General features: G+C 34.7%; 1 protein-coding gene across 12 annotated transcripts in view; it reads right to left on the bottom strand.

Moving 5' to 3' along the window:
* Positions 1-479: 479 nt before the first annotated feature.
* LOC106176223 (protein inscuteable homolog) overlaps positions 480-21,763 on the bottom strand; it is a 33,913-nt gene continuing 12,629 nt past the window's right edge. For 7 of the 12 annotated variants that reach the window (XM_013558508.2, XM_087013144.1, XM_013558505.2 and 4 more), the window contains 13 exons: positions 16,918-17,044; positions 7,730-7,887; positions 6,719-6,782; positions 5,748-5,871; positions 5,360-5,412; positions 4,990-5,104; positions 4,582-4,695; positions 4,280-4,405; positions 3,534-3,705; positions 3,084-3,259; positions 2,549-2,774; positions 2,175-2,251; positions 480-1,877 (listed from right to left, as the gene is read on the bottom strand). In XM_013558508.2, the coding sequence (XP_013413962.1) occupies positions 1,746-1,877; positions 2,175-2,251; positions 2,549-2,774; positions 3,084-3,259; positions 3,534-3,705; positions 4,280-4,405; positions 4,582-4,695; positions 4,990-5,104; positions 5,360-5,412; positions 5,748-5,871; positions 6,719-6,782; positions 7,730-7,887; positions 16,918-17,006 (1,626 nt within the window). In that variant the 5' untranslated portion in view covers positions 17,007-17,044 and the 3' untranslated portion in view covers positions 480-1,745. Of the gene's footprint in view, positions 1,878-2,174; positions 2,252-2,548; positions 2,775-3,083; positions 3,260-3,533; positions 3,706-4,279; positions 4,406-4,581; positions 4,696-4,989; positions 5,105-5,359; positions 5,413-5,747; positions 5,872-6,718; positions 6,783-7,729; positions 7,888-10,437; positions 11,373-16,917; positions 17,045-17,133; positions 17,240-17,687; positions 18,081-18,690; positions 19,239-21,763 lie in introns of those variants that run through there. The other 5 variants (XM_013558511.2, XM_013558509.2, XM_013558504.3 and 2 more) reach the window with 5 other exon arrangements.

The raw sequence follows: 21,763 nt of genomic DNA, 5'->3' as shown, positions 1-21,763 counted from the left end.
TGGCACTGTGTTTGAAGAGACTTCTGTGGTGGCTTTTATTTCCTCCACAACTTGTTTGGTTTGATAATGCAGTAACTATATGAATTCATATCAAGGTGATCCTCCTCAAAAACCAATAGGCCATAACAGCACTAGAGGGAGCTGAAGTCTGCAACGTGTGCTTAAATTGGTCATTTTAGCCAAGTTGCCTTTTTCAGGTGACAATTACTTAAATTCTTGGTAATTTCAAGCCCCAAAAATTGGGGATTTCCTTGACAATATTGCTATAAATTAGCTTTCTTAAATTGTTGGCTAAAGTTCAAGAAATCATTAACATTACTAACATCCTACATAGATTATGTCACTGCAGGAGGAGATGTTGAAGACCATACCACCCAACACCTGACAAGAAAGTTAAATTAACAGATGAGTGACAAGGCGACATACTGCACTTTCATAATCTTGGAACTTCATTTGATGAAAAATTAATAACATGCATCTTCTTTATAGAAAAGTAATTTATTTCTGATTGTTTTGCAGGTTAAGTGAAAACTGAAGAAATAATATTTAGCGGGAAACCAGTAAAAGAGGAAGTGCAGAAAAATGATTAAGAATACATATGAAAAATCACACTCTGTACATGTGATGTATGATTTCACAAGAATGAGTGAAATAAAACACTAATTCCAATAATTCCCTACCCTACCCAAATCACATATTAACAGAATCTGTATTCACAGACAAATTTGGCACAGTGGAAGATATGATCCTATTGTAACTCAATTGATATACTATTGTATAATACAAAGAACATTAAATTAATCTATTTTACATAAACATATCACATCATTTACAGATTAAAACCTGCTTAATTTCAACAACTATGATCAGATCCGTCTTTTCCTCCAGCTTAAAAAAATATGTGTATAGGGAAATAATAAATACTACCATTTCTAATGTAGCAGGCAGACTACTACAGCTGAAGCCTTAAAACCTTGGGCAGAGCACAACATATTAACCAACCCACTTTTGATATGCTGAACTTTAGTAAGAGATGGAAGCATGTACATAATGATTAAGGAATACCATACACATAAACAGCTAACGAAATCCTCCAAAACTGACTTGTTCCAGTGACAATGCTATGTACTATTTGTTAAGTTTTTCTCTCAGTTTTTAGAGGTATTGAAAATTGACTCATTGAATAAAGTTCAAAAGTAAAATGATTAGATCCATCTAACAAGTCTACTAAAAAAAACTACAAGTTCCATATTTCTCCACGATCATATATCTTTGGTATATAACAGAAAACCAGTCTCACCAGGATGAAATCTAGTGTTGTCACTATATACTACTGACCTGCAGTAAACAAATATATCCAAAAAGAAAAGACCCCCCCCCCCCATCAAGTCTTGTACACAGGGCACTATGAGATATTCACAACCATTTCCACTGTGCAGGATTCCTATCAACCCATTTATTTCAAATATAAAATGCGTGTACTATGTAATACTTGATTGTGGCAATGCAAAAGATTTACGTGTAATGCTGTGGGAATTTAACATCATCATGGCCTGTTCAGGGACCTAAATTATAGGCCAAGTCTCTGGAATAATTAACTAATCTTGTATTGTGGTACAAGGTACCTGAAAAAACCTCTGGAAGTCATTGATCAGCCAATGTTCTCCTCCAGAGGTTGTAAATCAACCAAACGGAACTCTCCCAGTAACAAGAGATCATACCATTTTTCTCTCAGGGGTCAGAGGTCACACAAAACTCTCCTCAAGTTGTGAGCAGATGAGGTAGGAGTCCACTAGAGTTGGTTTGATTAACTGCTGTATGTCTGCTGCTGAGAATTCCTGGACCCCACAGACTGTGGCTATTTTTCTGAGGGCAGCCTGCAAAAGAACAATTAAATGAATTGGATGTAGTTAATTTTCATATCTGTTTCAAATATTAACTGCCAATGAAATGGTGTACTGGAGTACACAACAAAATCTGAACTGCTATTGGTTTTACTGAAAAGAACAAAAAAATAATCGTCAGAAAATAAAGTCTGTTCTGGTATATGACTGCACAAAACAGTTCTTGCAAGATTAAAATTCAGTAGATGTTAAGTACAATAACAAACTACCACAACAACTATAATAACAACAATAAAATTGATAGTAATATCAAACTTAAGCTTTACTCACCAAGCATGCAATGAGCACCCCATCACTGTTGTTTCTTTCAGTAATGTTTCTGCATAGTTGGACCAGACGTGGGATACCTAACAGAAAAGATATGACATTTATGAAGCATGTTACTAATATAATAAGTTCTAGTTACAAATTAGAACATTATATGACCTGGTCTATAAATCAAACAAATATAGACAAATTAACTTACACAAACCATTAATTAATTCCACCTTCTAAACAAGCATTGCATAACCTTACTACTAACCATACCAACTGTGCTCACATAAAACATAATGGAAATCACAATAAAATTGTCTATATGCTACTAAAAAGAAGTAAAGGATTTCAACAAAAACACCCATTTAATCAATTTTTCAGATGCTCACCACCCAATTCTACAATAATATGAGCATTCTCTGCATCTTTACTCAGTCTTGTCAGAGCAATTGCTGCCTTCTGATGAACTCTCTCACATGCTGATCTCTCTGCCTCTGCTGCCTGGGGAGACGGTCTTTGGTGTAGAAAGTGCAGAAGTAACTCCATTCCATTGTTCTCGGTTATTTCTGCACTGCAGTTTTCTAGGACTGCCATATTGGCTAGAATAGTGGCAACCTAACAACAAAAAAAGACAACATATTATTACTATTGCATCTCATATCTCATTTTTAGAATTATCACTGAAACAGTAAGTTTAGAGCTGGGAACTGCTGTTAAGCATAAACCATGCCAGCTAATTCTCATAGCACTAAAATGATAACCTTGATTGCTTCAACCAAAAAGAAATATTGAATTGAATTCATGCCTAAAATATTCACCACACCAATATATATTTTCACTAATCTGGCTGCTCTGGAAATCATTCTTGCTTTCAAATCAAACAACACAAAACAATTATTTCAAAGATTCACCCTTCAGCCTTACCTGATCTTTGGCAAACATGGATTCCGCTTTATTGACTTGACAAGCCTCTATCATGATTCTTGCTGCATCAAACTGCATGAGGGAGTCGCAGGCCATGCTGTCCATGAAGGTGATGTTGGCAATTGCAGCAGTGGCCAGGAGGAATACCTCATGACTATGTGTCTGCATACATAACTCTGGGGGGAAAAAAAGCAGTGGTAAATGACAGAGTCCAAAGTAACATTTGACAGTTCATTTGACTGCATTGCTTTAGTTGGCATATATCAAGATCAGGCATTGCACAGCACATCAAATTACACTTACATCAACCCATATGGGCTCATTCCCAAGGAAACTATAGATCTAGTTTCAGACAGATTCATTTGGAATGAGCCCTACGAATTCCTATAGATTTTTTTCATAAAAACCTGCTATGTACTGTTACAAGTTATAATTTCAATTAACACATACTTAAAAGAGCTTGTATGAGATCCTCCATATTTTCTATAAACCCTGAGATGTGTTGGTTGTGATCCAGGCAAGGTGATGTAATCTGTGCCACCACCCCTGCTGCCTCAGACCTCAGGTGTTCTGTAGTCCCCTCATTACACAAGATGTCAGTCAAACACTCCACACCCGCAGCCTGGAGAGGAGAGTCAACACTTTTGTCAAACATTACTACAAATTACAAATTTCACATGAAGCAGATTTTTTCTTATTTTCAATTTTTTATTTTCTATATTAATCATCATATCCCAGAGAAATAAACTCTGTCAGTTGAAAAGAAAGAACCTGTTTGAGCTGAATCCCTTGTGGTTTGCACCATTGCAGGCAGCAGATTTGATTAACTTACAAAATTCTAGGAAAATAATTTTCCTATTCTTTCAAACTTTGTATGTTAAAGTAATTTGTGGCAAATATACAATACTAGGAAGCCATAGCCATTTCCAGTTGATCTAGTTCTAGGAATTTTGTGTAATGGATTCTTGGAGATGGTGATTTACTTAGAACATAGATAGATATCAGGACACTGACATCAACATTCTGATGAAACTTCACCATACTACCTTTTCCATGAAATTGAGTTTTCACAAAAATACAAGAAAAAAAAAAAGAAAAGAAAAAATCTTAACTAACCAAAATGTTCATATTCAAATCAATAAATTTTAAAATAACAGGTATTTAATCATAAATATATTTTTTATAAATTTCCCAACCTTTTCTAGTTCCAGTATGCTCTCTGACACACAGCAGACCGTGGCTATTGCCCTCAGAGCTTGGGAATGAGCAAATTCAAACTTGCTCTGGCGACAAACTTCAAACAAAACTCTCACTCCTCCCTCCTAAAGACCAATAATCAATAAATTAACATCATATTTTCACAACAGGCATTCAGATCAAACATGGCATAATATATAATACATTTTCTCTAGTATATGAGAAGTTAACTTTGGTTAATAGTATTTGTTTTGGATCTCTAGCATGCTAGGACCTCTATCAATATTACTCTGCCCCATACCCTAGCAATTAGAAAGCACATATGTTCTCCTTCCAGACCCAGGCTGATCAGGTGACTGAGGGAGGCACTGATGAAATGGGGACTGGTGGCGTCCTCAATTGACTGGATCATTTGCTGGAAAATCACAAATGTTACCTTCAGTATCAATCACAATGGTGGCTTAAAATAGTGAAAAATTTTAGCAATGAAAACAAAATGAAATGATATAATGCTTTCATGTTCATTTTTAAAATGAGTAGATCTGTTTCTATAGACCTCCAGCATTAATGTACAAGCATCAATATAAGATATCTCACAATGTTCTATTCACTTCTTTATTTCATGTATTTAGTTAAGCTTCTAACAGCAGAGATTTGATAAGGTAAAAGATTTCTCTGAGTTTAAAAGAAATCTGCATATATTATTTACCTGAATTAAATATCCTAAGGCCATGTCCACTACAGCACTAAAAGACTGACCAATAGTGGTCAACATATTGACCAGTGGAAGAGTATTGGGTTTGTGACCATTGATCTCACCCAGACTGGAAAACAACACAAAAAGTCATTACAACTTTTGCTAACTTTGATGTTAACCAACAATGAGTGAATTGCACTGTTATTTCATCTTCAGCAATAAAATGTCTCAGGCAGAAATTTTCTTTCATTGGTTTTAAATAGTATTCCTAAGGGAAGAGAACATTTACACTGGAACTTCAGAAGAGAATTTGAATTGACTGAGAAATCAACTATTTCCTTCATTACAGTGCATATCACAATACATCACACAGAAACCCTACCTGTCTATATATTGAGCTAATTTGGCACTTTCTTCAATTATCACAGCTTCTTCCTGCAGAAAAAAATACTGGTTAACAGGCAAAGAATCATACAGGTCACTACCTCATGGAGTCTTTAACAAGCCGGTATTTTCTTGACATGCAGGTAAAAGAAGGATTATTCAGTCATGTGCATTATTACTAAGTCTTACCCTGACTAGCTTCTGAAAATACTATACTGATTAATACACACACTATGTTTTATCATAAAGTAAATGTAAAAATAAATCGTTTACAGATAATGAGAAAGCAAAGGTTTGTAAAGCCAGAAAACAAGATATATTCCTGTCGCCAATTTAATTTTAATATCTCAATCACCACATGTATTGAATATTTTTTTTCTACTCACCTCAAACAAATATGGCGGCATGTCCTGTATGCTGGTGTTGATGTCATGGAGTAGAGAGCGCACCTGAGAGGTGATACGACAGGCACCACCTTTGATGTGTTTCCATCTTTCCTTTTCTATTTTTCTAAAAGGAAAGGTTAAAGATATGTGATGATATAAATATAAATATAAAAAACAACATCCTCTTTTCACATATCTTTGACACACCTGCACACCAATACTGACAAGCATATACATACTCTAATCATGCAGCTTTGTGGAATTTTGTATGTCTATTTTTGTTATTCTATTAAATACTGGATGAAGATGCATCCACGATAAAAAAAATATTACTTTTCTTAAATGCATGTATTGTTTTCCCTTATCCAAGCCATAAGGCTGTGTGTTGTACAAGACAAAGAACTGACATTTAATAATACAGGCAAATTGTAGATGACTGATCTCACTTGTATGCTTTCTTGACATGGGGATAAACACATACATGTACAAGACTTCAATCCATCCCTGTCATGCCTATGGCATACTTATAAAGTAAGGCACATAGACAAATATATGCACACATAATGAAACCTATACTCTTTCCTACAATATGTGTACAATACATTTTTTATTCTTGTCATACCTGTGTTCAAACAACCCCAGAGACATTTTCATCCACTCAACCACTTGTGGCATATATATATATATATATATATATATATATATATATATCAAATGTCCATATGTACACACAGAAACAGACATACATAACAGACACCAACACAACTTAACATTAGTTTTTTTATGATAGTTTTTCCCCCAATTTATATCTAATTTTCCCGTGAAATAACCCAGCACAAGATGTTTTCTATTTTTCTTTCCTTTAATAAAAATTCAAGTCTACCCCTATTCTGCTCAATGCTCCAATGCACTGAAGGAAAGAAAATCAATGAAAGCAACCTCTGTTTACCTCTATCTCTGACTCAACTTACTTGAAAAGTTTAGCAAATTCTGCACTAATGACATGGGCTCTGCTTCGAATTGCATCTAACCTATCTGAAAAATATGGAAAAGCACAGAATTAGATATAAAAATATTAGTCTTCAAGGGACAGGGAGTGCAGCCTTCATATACTCGGTCTATTGTATTCGGGAACATCAAAGCTATGACTTTCTTACTAATATTTGTTTAATTGATATTTCTGGCTTTGCCTTTCCATAGGTGCACTGACATCAAGTCTGCACATAAAGACATTAAAGCATGACTTCAAACAATGCTGCTTTTTGTGCCTCTCCTATTTCCCCACAGAAGCTTATCACAGCTGTCAAATAGCAGTCATTAGCACACAAGATAAGATAAGTTCTTGAAATACTAATAGACTGATAAAAATACATTTGATTGAGTGAACAAATAGGCTAGCTTGTTAAATATTAATCAGCTTTATGGAAAAGGCCTTAGGGTAAATTTTCCAACAAATCTGGCAGCAAAAAGCTTAAAGCTTAAAGAACCACAGTTACAGCACTCAGTAATGGCCATCTGTTATAGCTTTTCTCCTGGCGTAAGGAGAAAAGCAAAAAAAGCTAAAAAATTATCACTAGCAAATAAGAAATAGTGTGATTTATCAGCAAAATGGCAATGTAGTTCATGTACTGTACTAGTATGTATATTGAGACTCTGTATCTGAGAGGATTAATTTTATTTTAAAATTAGTCAAACATCTAATAGATATCATATGACAATCCCCACCCCTAAAAATCAGATGACAAGTCACGTCTGTGTGATTAACAATCACTCATTAACTAAAACCAACAAAACCTATACTCATAATGTAAACTGACAATATATTTAAGCATACGTGTGCATGCTGCAACATTTGCATTTCACAAATTATGTTCTTTACCTAAACTTTTCTTAAACTGTGATTCAATAAATCAGTAATCAATACCTCATGAAGTGAACTAACTGGCCATGAGAGGTTTGTGTTCCAGGCCTAGAAAACTTACCTTTGGTTGATTTAGCACTGGAGACTGTGGAGGAATCATGACTCTGTTTTGTGACCAGCGACTTTCCCTGCAGCACACTCATACACTCGGACTCTGTGTTCCACCTTAGCTCAGACAGCCACTTCTGGACAGAGTCAATTTCTGTGGGTAATTTCACCCTGTGGAATGAAAATAGAAATATTCATACAAATACACATACACACATAGCAGTATATCATTATATGATCACATGGAATGTAAAAATGCAGATCCAACACAAATGATTAGCGTAAAACTTGACAGTCATCATGACTTTATTGTACTCACAACATTTTATATGTATAGGGATCTTATATATCACAAATAACATCTACATTATACAATCTAAAATTATTTTCCTTTATGGACAAATTTTAAGTGTGGAAAACTCCCTCCCCCCCCCCCAAAAAAAAAAATAAATAAATTAAATAAATAAATAAATAAATAAATAAATAAATAAATAAATAAATAAATAAATAAATAAATAAATAAATAAATAAATAAATAAAATAAAGTGCCAATAAAATATATTTAAAATATGTACATGGATTGTCATACATATGAAATGCTGGATATTTACAACATGTTCCTTTGATTTACCATCAATTTACATCAACTAAATTTAAAGAAAAACATCCCTTGCTGAATATGAGATAAATGGCATAAGTTTTGTATAATGGCTCTTTTCTAATCATCTCCTTAATATTTCCTTGACTCAAAAGCTCCAAACAGGTGAATAACTTCAAAGTTGAAACAGTAAATTATGATGATGCAACTAGTGACATAATTGCTTTTCTCGGATCTATAATAGCGATAATAAGTGAATTTTCACACCTACACATAATCTCCCACATCATTCACCATAATAAATTTTTCTCAAATAGCTCGAGGTAGAAAAGAGAAATGTGAAACTTGAACAAAACCACAATATATCTTTAGGTGGTCAGTTAACATGGAAAACATTCTCTGTAGACTAAGAGTTTATTGAATCTTATTGATCCATCTCAAGAGCTTTGGGGGTCTTTGAATGTTTGATCCCCAGAAACAAAATTATATTGTCCTGAGTAGTCCAACAATACAGGTGGAGGTATTCCACAAAAAAAAAAAAAAAAGATTTTGCCACTGTACAGAATAACTACATGTTTCGGATCCACGATCAACTCTGTGTCTGTTCAATAAACTGAATATTTATTAAAAACAGCATAAAGCACAGAAACCTGCAAAAAACTTTTTAATCTTATAATAATGGAATGTCCATACTTGAATTCAGATATTTTTAGATCTTTGGGTTATTCTTTGAAGACAAGGACATACTTGTACAAGTTGCCAAATGAAAAAGGTTACTCTCCATAAAAAGTCCTCTACTAATAATTTCTTCAAGATGGATCTTTCTTGAATAAGCTCTGTATTATGAATGCACTGCCTATACATGTATCGAATAACTCATGCATGAACACTATGTTTGCAAGGTAAACAGTCTATGTCTACACAACAGAGTAGGTAAACTTTTCAAATCTTAATCTTTTTTTATGAGGCAACATAGGGCCAACTGACAGCAACATTGTGCGGATATCCCTTTTCTTTTGGCCAGGAAAACAAGCACCAAAATTATAAAATGATTTAAAAGTGACTTAAAATAGTGTGAAAATTGCTAAGAAATAATGTGAAAATGAGCAAAACTATCATCTTGCAAAAACATTAACAAAATATTTGATTTCCATTGAACCTTACTTGCATAGCTATCACAGAGCAAGGGTCAGCAAGAAATGCCAATAGGTGGACTTCAATTAAAACTTTAATTAAGCTGGACACACTCTATTAGCATGGTCAAGACAATCCCTCACACAAAGAAACACAAACATTCCTGAATTTACAAAACACATCAAAACACTGTTGTATAATGGACAAAATCTAATTAACAAGAACATTATTCTGGTATTGATTGCATATTTTGTGGATGAATCAATGGACCCCAGTATGTATTTACATGGACTGGGGTTAAAAGCTATGCATTACCCACCCTGGGAATATTGGGTATTGCTTTAAATAATTTTTTCATAAATGAGACTTACAGCAGAACTTAATCTCCTCAAATTGCTTTTTAAGAGTCGGACCATAAGCATGGTTTAAAATAATTGAAAATAATAATATTTAACTGACTTACTATCAAAGTCAATTCAATTAGTTTTTCTTTTCTCTTTCTTTTTTTAATATAAACCTAATATATTTGATTTTGATACATAATTACTCACATAACAATGAATGACACAGAGATGAGTATAGCATTGCAAGAAATGTATCACCACTACAAGTGTAAAACACACTGATAAAACATTATGTAAAGGGAGAGGATTGACCCAATATTAACAGCAAGTTCAAATTTCGAGAAAACCATAAAACTGCCAAAAATAAGGGATTACATCACATGTCAACCATTTACTCCACACACCAAAAATTTCAAATTCAATCTGTTTTATCAAAGAGTTGACAAAGCATGTGAACTTGTGATGAGAGCAAACAGTTCAATGTTTAGAACTTCCCACCTTCATCCCTGTCACCAGTACACAACACCCATCAGACTCATAGGAAGATACTGTACATGAAATCTTAACCTAAGTCTTATCCCTGCTTCCAGTTAAATAAAAAACAAATCACATGGACATAACTTTATATATAGTTGGTAGTCTTACCTAAACTTCATCATAGTCTGGGCTCATCCAGTGCCGTCCTTGCTATACTCCTGCAGTCTGTGCACCTCATGCAACAGCTATGTGCATCCGGCAGTTGGCTATTTTCACCTTAATTCTGCATTTAGGATCTGTTAATCATAACTTTTTTCCCCTGAATTTCCCTGTGTTTGTGCAATGTGTATATGCTCCCTGCACTTGCAAAGAGCATTCAAGATCTACTCGGCATAACTTTTTTTTCTTTTCTGCAATTCCAAAAAACGACACAATGTTTGTACATGTACATAGGCAACAGTACGGGTCACAACATGAAATGCTTTGTGACTTTCCTCCTCTGTAACTTCTCCACCTACCATCCAGCGCACAAACAACTGGCCTTTTGCTTCTGTCACAACTAATCACCTCACTAGCCGGAGCTGCAACTCCCCAATCCCAAACAAATTATTGAATTTAGTTACAATGGTGGGACAACATCAATAGCCAATCAATGCAGTAGGGGATGCTAATCAAACAGTGTATCAGCCAAGCTTGCTGTCTCAGGACTGCTATTGTCCTATACGGTACCCACTAACAATTCTGATCAATCAGCGGGTTAACATGCTGAATCGGCCCACTCTAGCATGCTTGATATGTCATTGATACCAAGATTACTGCAGCCACCGTTTGTTTTCAATCACACTACCTTGGGTTAAAAAATAACAATTGTTGTGAATGGGGGCTGATCCTTTGGTGTTCATCTCTTTAAGGAGAGGTCATCACCCATTCAGGCCAACCAGCAGAAAGTAAACTTCCAAGTGTCACAACATGAAATCCTAACCCCAAAGCAAAATTAAATCACATTCTCTTCAGATCCCGCCCAGCGCGTTGACAAAGTTGACACAGGCGCTCATCCTACATGAGGGGTAACAAGGCAAAATGGCACTTCTCAGCCAATGATGCCCTGTACAATAGTCCACTGTGTCAATAAGGTGGGTATCTCTGATTGGAAGAGGTGGATGTAAGAGATAACACATGCAGGTGTCATATATATAAATAGAGAGAGAGAGACAGAGATAAAAGTTTGCTATGAGATGAGATGGATGGGGCCTGCTTGTTCTATCAATGGCACCTTGTTTCAGGGGTCATAGCATGGGTCAAAAGGGTCAAGACCCTTACGTCCAAAACCACTGCACCGTCCATTATTGCTTGTTCCCAGTTTAATAGAAGAGAAATGAGGGATGGAGAATGAAATTGTGATATTTTGTGGACTACACAGGATATGATTGATGTAAGGAACTTTCAATGTCTGTGGCATTTAAATGGCCAATTTTACTTCAAGTCAGTTGTCTTTCAATATTGGAATGCAATTTTCTGGTTGATTCAATAGCAATGGCCCCCAACCTCAGGCGTAAGAGGGTATTATTAAAATGGAAAGAAGCTTTATGACAGTAACAATCTCTGTGGTCCAATTTGGTACAATAGGCTGATTCTTGAGATTATCTGATAATATCTGTATATTATTAACTTTATCCTTTTTTTCAATTTGAGTACCAGGCTTCTTTAAAAAAGGGGATATTCTCACATGAATTTCTCTTACAAATGACAAAACACAAAAGGGTAATATATATAATGTATCTTCATCAAACAAAATCAAAAATAGTATGGCTCACTTTCAAACTCTTTGTACTTTGTTACATATCCTGTAACTACTTTAATTTCAACAAATTATACACACAGGTCCAATATAGGACATCAATGGCATAAAGATCATGGATCCTGATCCCCCAGAGAGGAGGAGCATAGCAGACCTCTTGCTCCCCCCCCCCCCTTCCCTTCCTCCACATTTAACTCACCTACTCAAAGACACTCATGCCACTTCTACCTTCACATACTACAACATCACAGCTATATTTTCACAAAATACCTTTCTATTTATCAAACGCCCAGTCTCAGCCCCAGGTATTTGTAAGACGGTTAATCTCCAAGAGAGTCAAAATTCTTCCAAGCAGGTGAGGATACACGGGGATTAGCCTCACCTGACCAGGTAATGCTTCATTAATCCCTTTCATCCAAGCACAAGTCTGCCACTTGAAATATTCTGCTACACAGACCAGTGATGTGTGAAAGAAATCTTATTAAATATATAACCAGCAGAGTGTTTTTTCAAACTACTCAAGTGGTTTCTATATAGCTTTGGGTCTTTTCTTTCATTTCTTACTTCATTAGTTGCCAGATGCACACCAAAGAACTTTCATGAAAGATATGCAATGTAAGACAATTATGACAAACACATTTCCATTACTTCATATCTTTTGCTTGAAGGAACATTGATAGATAATAGCATTTTGCATTCACAATATTTGCATTACTATGTCCAAGTACTGCAAATTATATAACAGTAAATTTACGCAAAAAGAAAGAAATTAAAAAAAAAAAAAAAAGAAAACACACACAAGGAAATTTATTACACTTCATTTTGTAGCTTTCTGGCCATTTTCAATCTTCTGCTACAAAGATTACTAATTTAGGGACATTTTTTTCCAAAATGATATCAGTGTCACCAATCTTGATGGCTTTTCAATTATCTAAAATTATTAAATGCAGGTGATTGTAAATTGTCTGCTATCTTCTTTTTTTGTCATCTAGATATGATTAGATATTCAGCAATTTTTCATTCAGATATGATCAGATATACACTAAATACATTGATATTGCTTTCATTTCCTCATCCATCTCAGAAAGATAATTAACATGACAGTTTTCAACAGATATCACCAAAAACTAGATCCAAAATCATGATTCATCATGTGTGGCATGCAGCTCAGCTCACAGCTTCTCACACCAAACTGTCTCCAATACAATGACCAATTTATCACTGTAATATCAATCTTTACAAGGTAAATAATAACACCAGAAATAAGAACACTCCATATAATATAAAGACAACACAGCCTGTTTTTCTCCAAGGGATTAACAGCATACCTAAGGCATGTGAATTAGTGCCTGTGACAAGGCCCACCTGGAGCATGGGGGGACACAGTGGCACTGACACGGGAATTAGCATTGTCAACTGCAGGATGCCAATGTACCCACAAAAGGCCATACAGTTCACCCTATTGAAATATTTGATTTTGTGTTGGGAAAATACTTGTGTGCACCAGCCTGGCTTGTATTTATACTGTCAGTGTATCTAATGTGTAACAGCAACTGTATGCAAGGTATGTCGCTTGTCGTGAAAAAAAAAAAAAAAACAAAGGAAAACTCAGAGAAATTCAAACATAGGAAAGCAATTAAATCCATACTTGCTGAAAACATTTACGCTTTTTAGTTCTTAAAAAAACTTCTTAACAACAGGCAAACAGAAAAAAGTTGTTTAGATTTAATGGTCACAGGACAATCAAACAAATTCTTTCTGGTATAATTAGTTTTCAGCCAACAGTTTTAGCTTCAGATGTCTCTAGAATGTTTGAGATAACATATCAAAAAACAAAAAATAATTACTAAAAAAAAAAAAGAAATCAAATGTAGTACCAAGCTTTATGATAATGATCTAACAAACTTACATATGAGTTATCTTAGTAAGTTGCTTAATTCCTTCTCTTTATTCAATTTTTTCAGATGAGTTTTCAGATAGCAACTACACATTTCCTACCTTCAAAACAACTGCAAACTTGCAATAAAACCAATTTACTATTTGTCCATGGAAAAAATCTGCTTAAAATATCAAAATTCCAATATACCCATTCCAGAAACAACATTATTTCAACAGTGTCAACCATTTAGTCATGAAATATTACTAGCAAGCCAGGGGCGGATGTCGGCTGTCTTCTGGATCTTATGGAAAACTATAAGAATTTTCAAGTTTACATTGACAGGCATCTCAGAAGATGGTCAAAAATGGGGGATAGATCAAGAAAGATAATTTGGAAGACTTTCAGAAAGTTTTTCTGGATCTGCCCCTGCAAGCAAAACTTGGTGCTTTCACTTGCTATTCTGGAAAACTAATGGTCCTGACAAAAAAACTTCCTCTTTTCACTCATCCTCCTACCCACCCCCCACCCCACCCCTATCTCTATGTTTCTATTTGTTATGTACTATGACGTACAGCAAATAAGAGAAAATTGGGAGCTAAGGCCAGGGTGAAAGATGTAAAAACTGAAAATCCTGAAAACATAACTTGCAATTTCTCATCTCATTTGAATCATATGAAAAAAAGATCAATATGAACACAGAAAATCCTGAAATTAGGCATAATCCAGAAATCTTTAAAAACTATGAAACTATATATACAGTATTGCAACCAAGCTTCAAAGCTCCATGTTTTATCCAGAAGGGCTATCAGATAAATGGCAGACTTTTTTAATCAACCACAGCAAATGTCAGGAAATAAAGAGAAATAATTTAAAAAGTTTGTAAACAGCACCAAGACAGATGTGTAGCACAGTTTTAGAAAACGTATTATTATTATTATTATTATTATTATTATTATTATTATTATTAAAACACCTAAAATACCAGACTGCAAGATAAAATTTTAACACTTTCTACAAGTATTTTATGTTACATTCAGACAAGAAAAAACAAGAAAAAACTTTCAACTTTTTATGACCCTTTTTATTTCCTCTTATATTCACAAGCATAACCTTTTGACAGACTTAAACACAAAACAGCTTCTTGTCAAACATGCCACTACACTGTCACATGGGCAGTCATCGCATGACACACCAAAAAGCAACTGTTAAAACACTCTATTAGTTAGCACTAGATTTCCCCAACATTTGTGAAGGTTTTTTTCACTTGGAAGTTTTTCCTCTGTGCTATTTGTTTAGAACTGCCAATCTTCCAAAAGCTGCACAGGGTTAATATTTGAACGGAAAACTTAAAGTACCTGTAAACTTGATAGCTCCTTTTTTGACATTTCATTCAGCAATCTAACAAAAACTAGCTCGATTTTTTTTTCACCGATTTCAGTTTCTTCCCACCCTTCCTGTTTCCTGTGAATACGTCTGAATCCTGAGGTCAGGGAAATGGAAGTTTTGTATCAACAAGGGAAGTTTTTCTTCTAACCTGTGGCTGATTTTTTCACCCAAAAGTTGAATTATAAAGCCATTTCATACCAAACATCCATGCTGAGTACAAATCCTGAAATTTACATAGCCTGATCCAACTGCATATAAAGATATTATGCTATTTGTGGGATCTTTTAGTCTGTAGTCAGGTAGTGATTTTGCTGTGAGGCATAACTGAGCTAGGGGACCAATATACCTTAAAAAGCTCCTACGTGTGTTTGACAATGGCAATGACTGAAAAGGTTAGTCCAGTTTTGTGTTGTGACTCCTTCCTTCAAACATTCCATTTACAGAGAGGATAACCAACACTAGAAGACAGGGGTCAGAAAACCTTTACCACACAACAAACATTATTTTTTCACCAGGTTAATGCATAGGCACATAGAATTTGTTGTCATATTCAATCACAAGGTTAGAGGCTTTTGACTGGTCATTTGGTCATAAAAACACTCCAGTTTAATTAACTTCTATTCCCTGATTTGTGTTTCATCGGCAATGATTGAAGTCCACATAACATATATTAGAAAGCATTGGGTAAGCTTTTTATCATTGACAGAAAGGTCAAGTGTTTTACTTCCTACAATCCTACTGTTTTGGCAACCAGTTGGGGTTTCTAGCAATGAAAACACCATCTGACAGAAGGAAAATTTAACAACATTTCTTCATAACTTTTGAATCATACATTAGTATTTATGACAGAGGGCAACAATGACTTGGCAGTTTTATGAAAGGACTTCTTGATTCAATGAAGTAAAAAATCTCATTGGCACTTTTTTCTACAGTCACAAAAAATAATGAAAAAAGTTTGAAGGCTTACGTTTCTATAGATGTAAATGTTTGTCCCAAAATTGGATTCACCTTTTTTTCCACATATTTGAAGTGTATCTCACTTTATGTGTGCCGTTATTAAATGATAAGAATTAACATATCATAGCATAATATTTATTTTCATGACACAGAATCTCGCATATCAATAACTGTAAATTGAAACTTAACATAAAAAAAATAAAGCGTGACAGACTGTGCGGGAAATTTTTCTTCCAAGTCTATATTCCATTAACACATTTCATCAAGTCTTAGATACCATATCAAAGATATTACCACATCTTAGATACTGTGTCACTACTTGTAATCCAAAGGCAAGTCTCAGAGACTCATTCCGCCCAATTGCACCAGGGTCTAGATGACACCAAAAGTATTTTACTAAAGAGCAAAACTAATTTTACTAGAAGGAGAAAGTGTTTATCTTTAAAGATGCATGTGCATGAACTTTAAATGCTGCTGCATTTCCACATCAGTGGCATGGGTGTTATACAGCTGAATTTAAAAGTTAATGCAGATAATGAGAAAAATGATAGCATATAATCACCATGCCATCAACAAAGACATGACCACGGGCATGTTTTATAAAATACACCCTTACTAGTGCCCCTACCTTGACTGGAGATGTGAACTCCACCTAAGCTTTTGTGGCTGGTAATAATGATATCTGCCATATTGGGCACCACCTTGGGAAAAATTCATCTTTCTGCTCTCCACTGTTCTCAGAATCTCATTAGTGTCTGAAATATAAAATAAACTCTATGTATTCCAATTATCTCATTGTTCTCACAACAAGAATCCTGTCTCCTCAAATATTGGTATAACTCACTCATTTCCAATGCCAGATTGATTGGAGAAAAGTAGATGCATTAAAGTCCATGATTTCACTAAGTCCACACAACAGCCTAGCAAGCAAACACTTGATAGAGCAAAAAATGTTGCCCTAAATTGTTTGACCTTTGATATTCAAAATTTAACTGCACATGTTCTGTTAGGTACTTGCAAACAATACAAGGCTAGAATCAAAGATAGAGCTTAAGATTTTGGCTAATTTTTTCCATTCTTCTGGGTGTGTTTAAATCAGAGAAATATCACACTTCCTCTGATACAGACTTAATTGTTTACAATCATAACACTATGGTATAGCAGACTTTAAAGATAAAAAAAAATGAAAACAGATAAAATAATCATACAGCGAGTGAGAGAAAAAAATTCTAAAACAAAAATCCACTGGATAATAACAAATGAATTTTATAACAATACCTAAAATTCGGCCTTTCTAGGTGTGCATTGTCATATTTCCAACCACACATTATACAATTCTGTTATTATATGGTATACTACTTACTAAATATGAGAATGGAATTGTAAAACAATACCTACCAAAACACTGCCTTTTAATGTCAGCAGTAAAGTTCATTTCTGCAACTCTTATATGTAATCTAAATGAAATACGTATTCCATAAACTATTCAGTCAATAGAGCCCAACTCCAACATACCACCAACCAAAATACCTCCTGTATGCTGACTGCTTCATCTCTCAGCCCTTTTATACGCGTTTCCTAGAAATACAGGTGCTATCACCATCCCCAGTATTTTAATTATGTGTTTATTACAATGATGACAGGTGGAACTTTATTCAAAAATATGTGATAACAGATGGCTCTTTAAGACAAATGACAGTCACAAAAGACCAGTGACAAACATTTCAGGTCTGTCCACACGTATAAACTTTTCAGAATCTACATATAGATCTATATTTATTTGTTTTATATGTAACCAAGTTGGAGCCTGCAAAAAATTGCCATAACCTGTCCCCAACTTGAAATATAAATAAAGGGAAAATCTTTAGTCTACTTATTGAGCCTCAACTGTTAAGAGTGTTACCATACAGAAACAGCATGAAGTGAAATCATTCTATTCTCTGTGTGTGTGAATGCATCATGTGTGCATCCATAGTGTCACAGCTGTGACACAGCATTACACATAGGTGAAGTTTAAAATAAATTTATGATGTCACAAGTGCTGGCCACAATGTGGGAAAGTTGGATATCCATTGAAAATATGCAAGATATCAAACAAGTATGCAGAATTTTTAAGCAATCTTAAGTAACAGAATAAATATAATTCATTCTTCAGCTTTAAAATCAAAATTGTACTATATTGCATCTCTCTGTTTCTTTGTACTCTAAATACATACTTTACATTTTTATACTGGGAAACATTATCATAATTAAATATTTCAGACACTATTGGATGGTAAACTTAATATACTGAACAGTTTCTCCATAAATTCTTAGTTTACACAGACATCATGAACATCAAAGTAAACATCCAAGATAACCAAATTCAATATTGTATCCATAATATTATTACAAGACTTACATCTTTCTATTCTACTTGCCACGCACAGGTGCCCATCCCACCTATCACTTCACTCATACAGAACAAAATGAACATCTATTTGATGACTACACATAGCTACCTGTACCAGAGCCCAGGAATTCTCCCTGTACGTCATATCTGATGCTGCCTCATCAACAAATCAATCCTATTAATTCTTATCATTGGAGTGCCACATGCCTGATATTTCCTCCACCACTGTAACCTCCCTGCACTGGGATAATGGCCTTGCATAGTTTTATATGTTGAAATATGTAATTATTGTTTTTCATCTATCTACACTGGAATAATGGGATATCTGAATAGGTATCTTCTTATAAGGCAAGTCATACAAATCACCATAAGAAAAACAATTTAGCCCCATTAACCATTCAATAAAAAAATCATCATTCCTTACACAATCAAAACAGTTTTCACTACAATCTCCTTTCAAAAACTACTGCCAATCATCACTCCACATGACAACTTGAAAATATCCATCAAACTTGGGTTCTTTCATACTAGATTTCATTTCATTACAGAAGAACTTACTACTGAAATCACTATGATGGACATAATCAGACCAAGTTTAAGAGGCTCCTGTCAATTAATCAGTTCTCTCGCCCATCCTATGACTATAATTAGAACCCCACGAGGGATTCCTCGCCTAATGATCTACTGTTGCTGTTGTTGTTGATGTCAAGTCCTGACAACCATATCACAGGTATAATGACACCATATGGCAGGGATAGCCAGTAGAGAGTGTCCATGTTTGGGACTACATGCAAAATAGTATAAGAATGTATAAACTGATTCATTGCTTTTTATGGGAAATAAATTCAACTGCACCCATGAGCTTCAAATCAAAAATAAGTCATAGTTCATTCTTGAGATTGGCATTTTCCTTACATGGTTTGAGTGTTACAGCATACATTATGCCCATTAAAACAAATGCAATCTTAGGAGCATCTATTTGCATTAAATAGAAATAAAAAGTTATTGAGTGAAAAGTAATCCATCTAAAACACATTTAAAGGTATAAAACAGCCATGAATAAAAACACAAAACTTGCTATCTTTACATTCCTGTTCCAAATCAAGAAGAAACAATAAAATAGTTATCCTTGGCAGAAAAAAGTGATTTTCAATTAAAAACATCAGTGATTGAAAACATGAAAATATTCAAAACAATTTTCTGGTGCGTTGCTACACTAAACTACACAATAGTTCTCAGACAGGCTTCACCTTTAGACTCGAAGTTTACTTCCTCTCTACAATGAACCAAATTCCTCCATAAAAATATCTCATATCCTCCAACACAAACAGAACATTTCTATAAGAAGATTAAGCAAATCTTCCCACTGATCTTAATCGCTTAACCTCAAACCCCAATCCATTACATACCTGCTTACACCCGTTTCACCAGATGCAGAAATTGTCATCCCCACATTTCTCATGATACATTACCCATGTGAGTTTACAAGAGAGTAATTTTTTTTAAACAGACCAATTTTCAAATTCATACATAATTCTCTTCACACTGCCAAAAATAAATAAAAATATATTTCACATTTCCTTTAGCCAAAATACATTTTTGTGTCTAGCCAAAAGTTTGACATGCTGACATGAACCAAGCATACCTCTGTAGCCTAAGGAGCTAATAGGTGGAGTGAAGATAAGGCGCAGTACAGCTTAGTTTATTATTTTATTCTTTTCATGGTACAAATTGTCACCTTTTCAAGTTAATTGCAGAAAGCCGAGTTTCAAGCCTATCTCCAGTGAAATCTCATCCTCTTTCAGATAATATACACAGGTTGACACCTAGCGTTAAATTGAGACATTGTCACAAAGATAGTCCCTTGACTGTTCATTTGACACAGTAGCAGTGCCCCTTGCTGCATAAGAAGTGCTTCTGCTATTCAGCAAGTTCATCATTCAACAAAGTTACAAATTACACACAACACACTATATTTTCAACTCACTGCTCTGCTGAGTGGGAAGTGAAATACATAGGTTTTAAATGCAAACCCACAATAAAGTACTGGGAATAAATCATGGGGTGCAGTTACTTCCAGACATGCATAGATCTTGATGTAGTAATCAAGTGGTGACACCTTTAAAATTAAAGTGACAATGTACCACATCCCAACCACTAGTACAAGGGCACTTTTTTTTCTTTCAAATTAACAAGTCAGGCCCGGAGCCAGCAATTTCAAAAGGGGGGTTCATTTTCTGAAAAAATAGACCTTTTTCCATAAAAACATCATGTTCCCAGATCAAATTTTACCCTGATTGGACCTTTTCCCAGCCAAAGGGGTGGTTCTTTCGAACCCCCCGAACCTCCCCTGGCTACAGGCCTGCAAATCTAGGGAACCCAATGTCTAATTCCTAAAATAATGCCATCTCTTCACATCAAAATCAAAACCATTATTTTGTAATGGAGATGAAAAACATGTGTACACATACATGCACGCACACACCTGTGTACATGAACAACATTTTTTTTTTGGGGGGGGGGAGGGAGATGTCAATCTTATATTGTATTGATGCAGACATTTCTGAAGTACAGTATTTCACACTAGTTTATTTGTGGGTTCAAATAATGCACTTAAAGGGATAACAACTCTTCAAATATGATTTAAAATTCAACAATAAAAACATTGTAAACAACACATGGACATATTATCAATTCCACCAAAATGGCAGTTATCCCAATTAAGAAACCTATGCTTGCTAGCAGATACCATGAGAGAACATAGTTTTATTTATGAATATTTCCTTCTAGTGGACAATACGTGTGAATACAGAAATTGCCTTTGGCAGAGAATCTCCTCAGCACGTCAAAGTGTAATGTTCTTCAATATTTACACCATGGTCTACATAGCTGCTACTTTTAATGTATTGAGAAAAAGATACTTCTCTTTTCAAAAAGTTATCCAAATAATTCTGAAATGATGAGATATAAAACAGTGCAGAAGTTTAACTAAGTTTTAATTGATGGAAAAAAGTTATTGCACCCTGTTTACATTCAAATCAACGAAAAAGTTGCAGAGATATGTGATGGTTCTGCTATTTTT

The sequence above is a fragment of the Lingula anatina genome, chromosome 1, assembly GCF_051362555.1.
Source record: "Lingula anatina isolate TDL-2025a chromosome 1, LinAna3.0, whole genome shotgun sequence".
Lineage (NCBI taxonomy): Eukaryota > Metazoa > Brachiopoda > Lingulata > Lingulida > Lingulidae > Lingula > Lingula anatina.
Note: the sequence above shows the minus strand (reverse complement) of the source record. Positions and strands in the feature narration are given on the sequence as shown.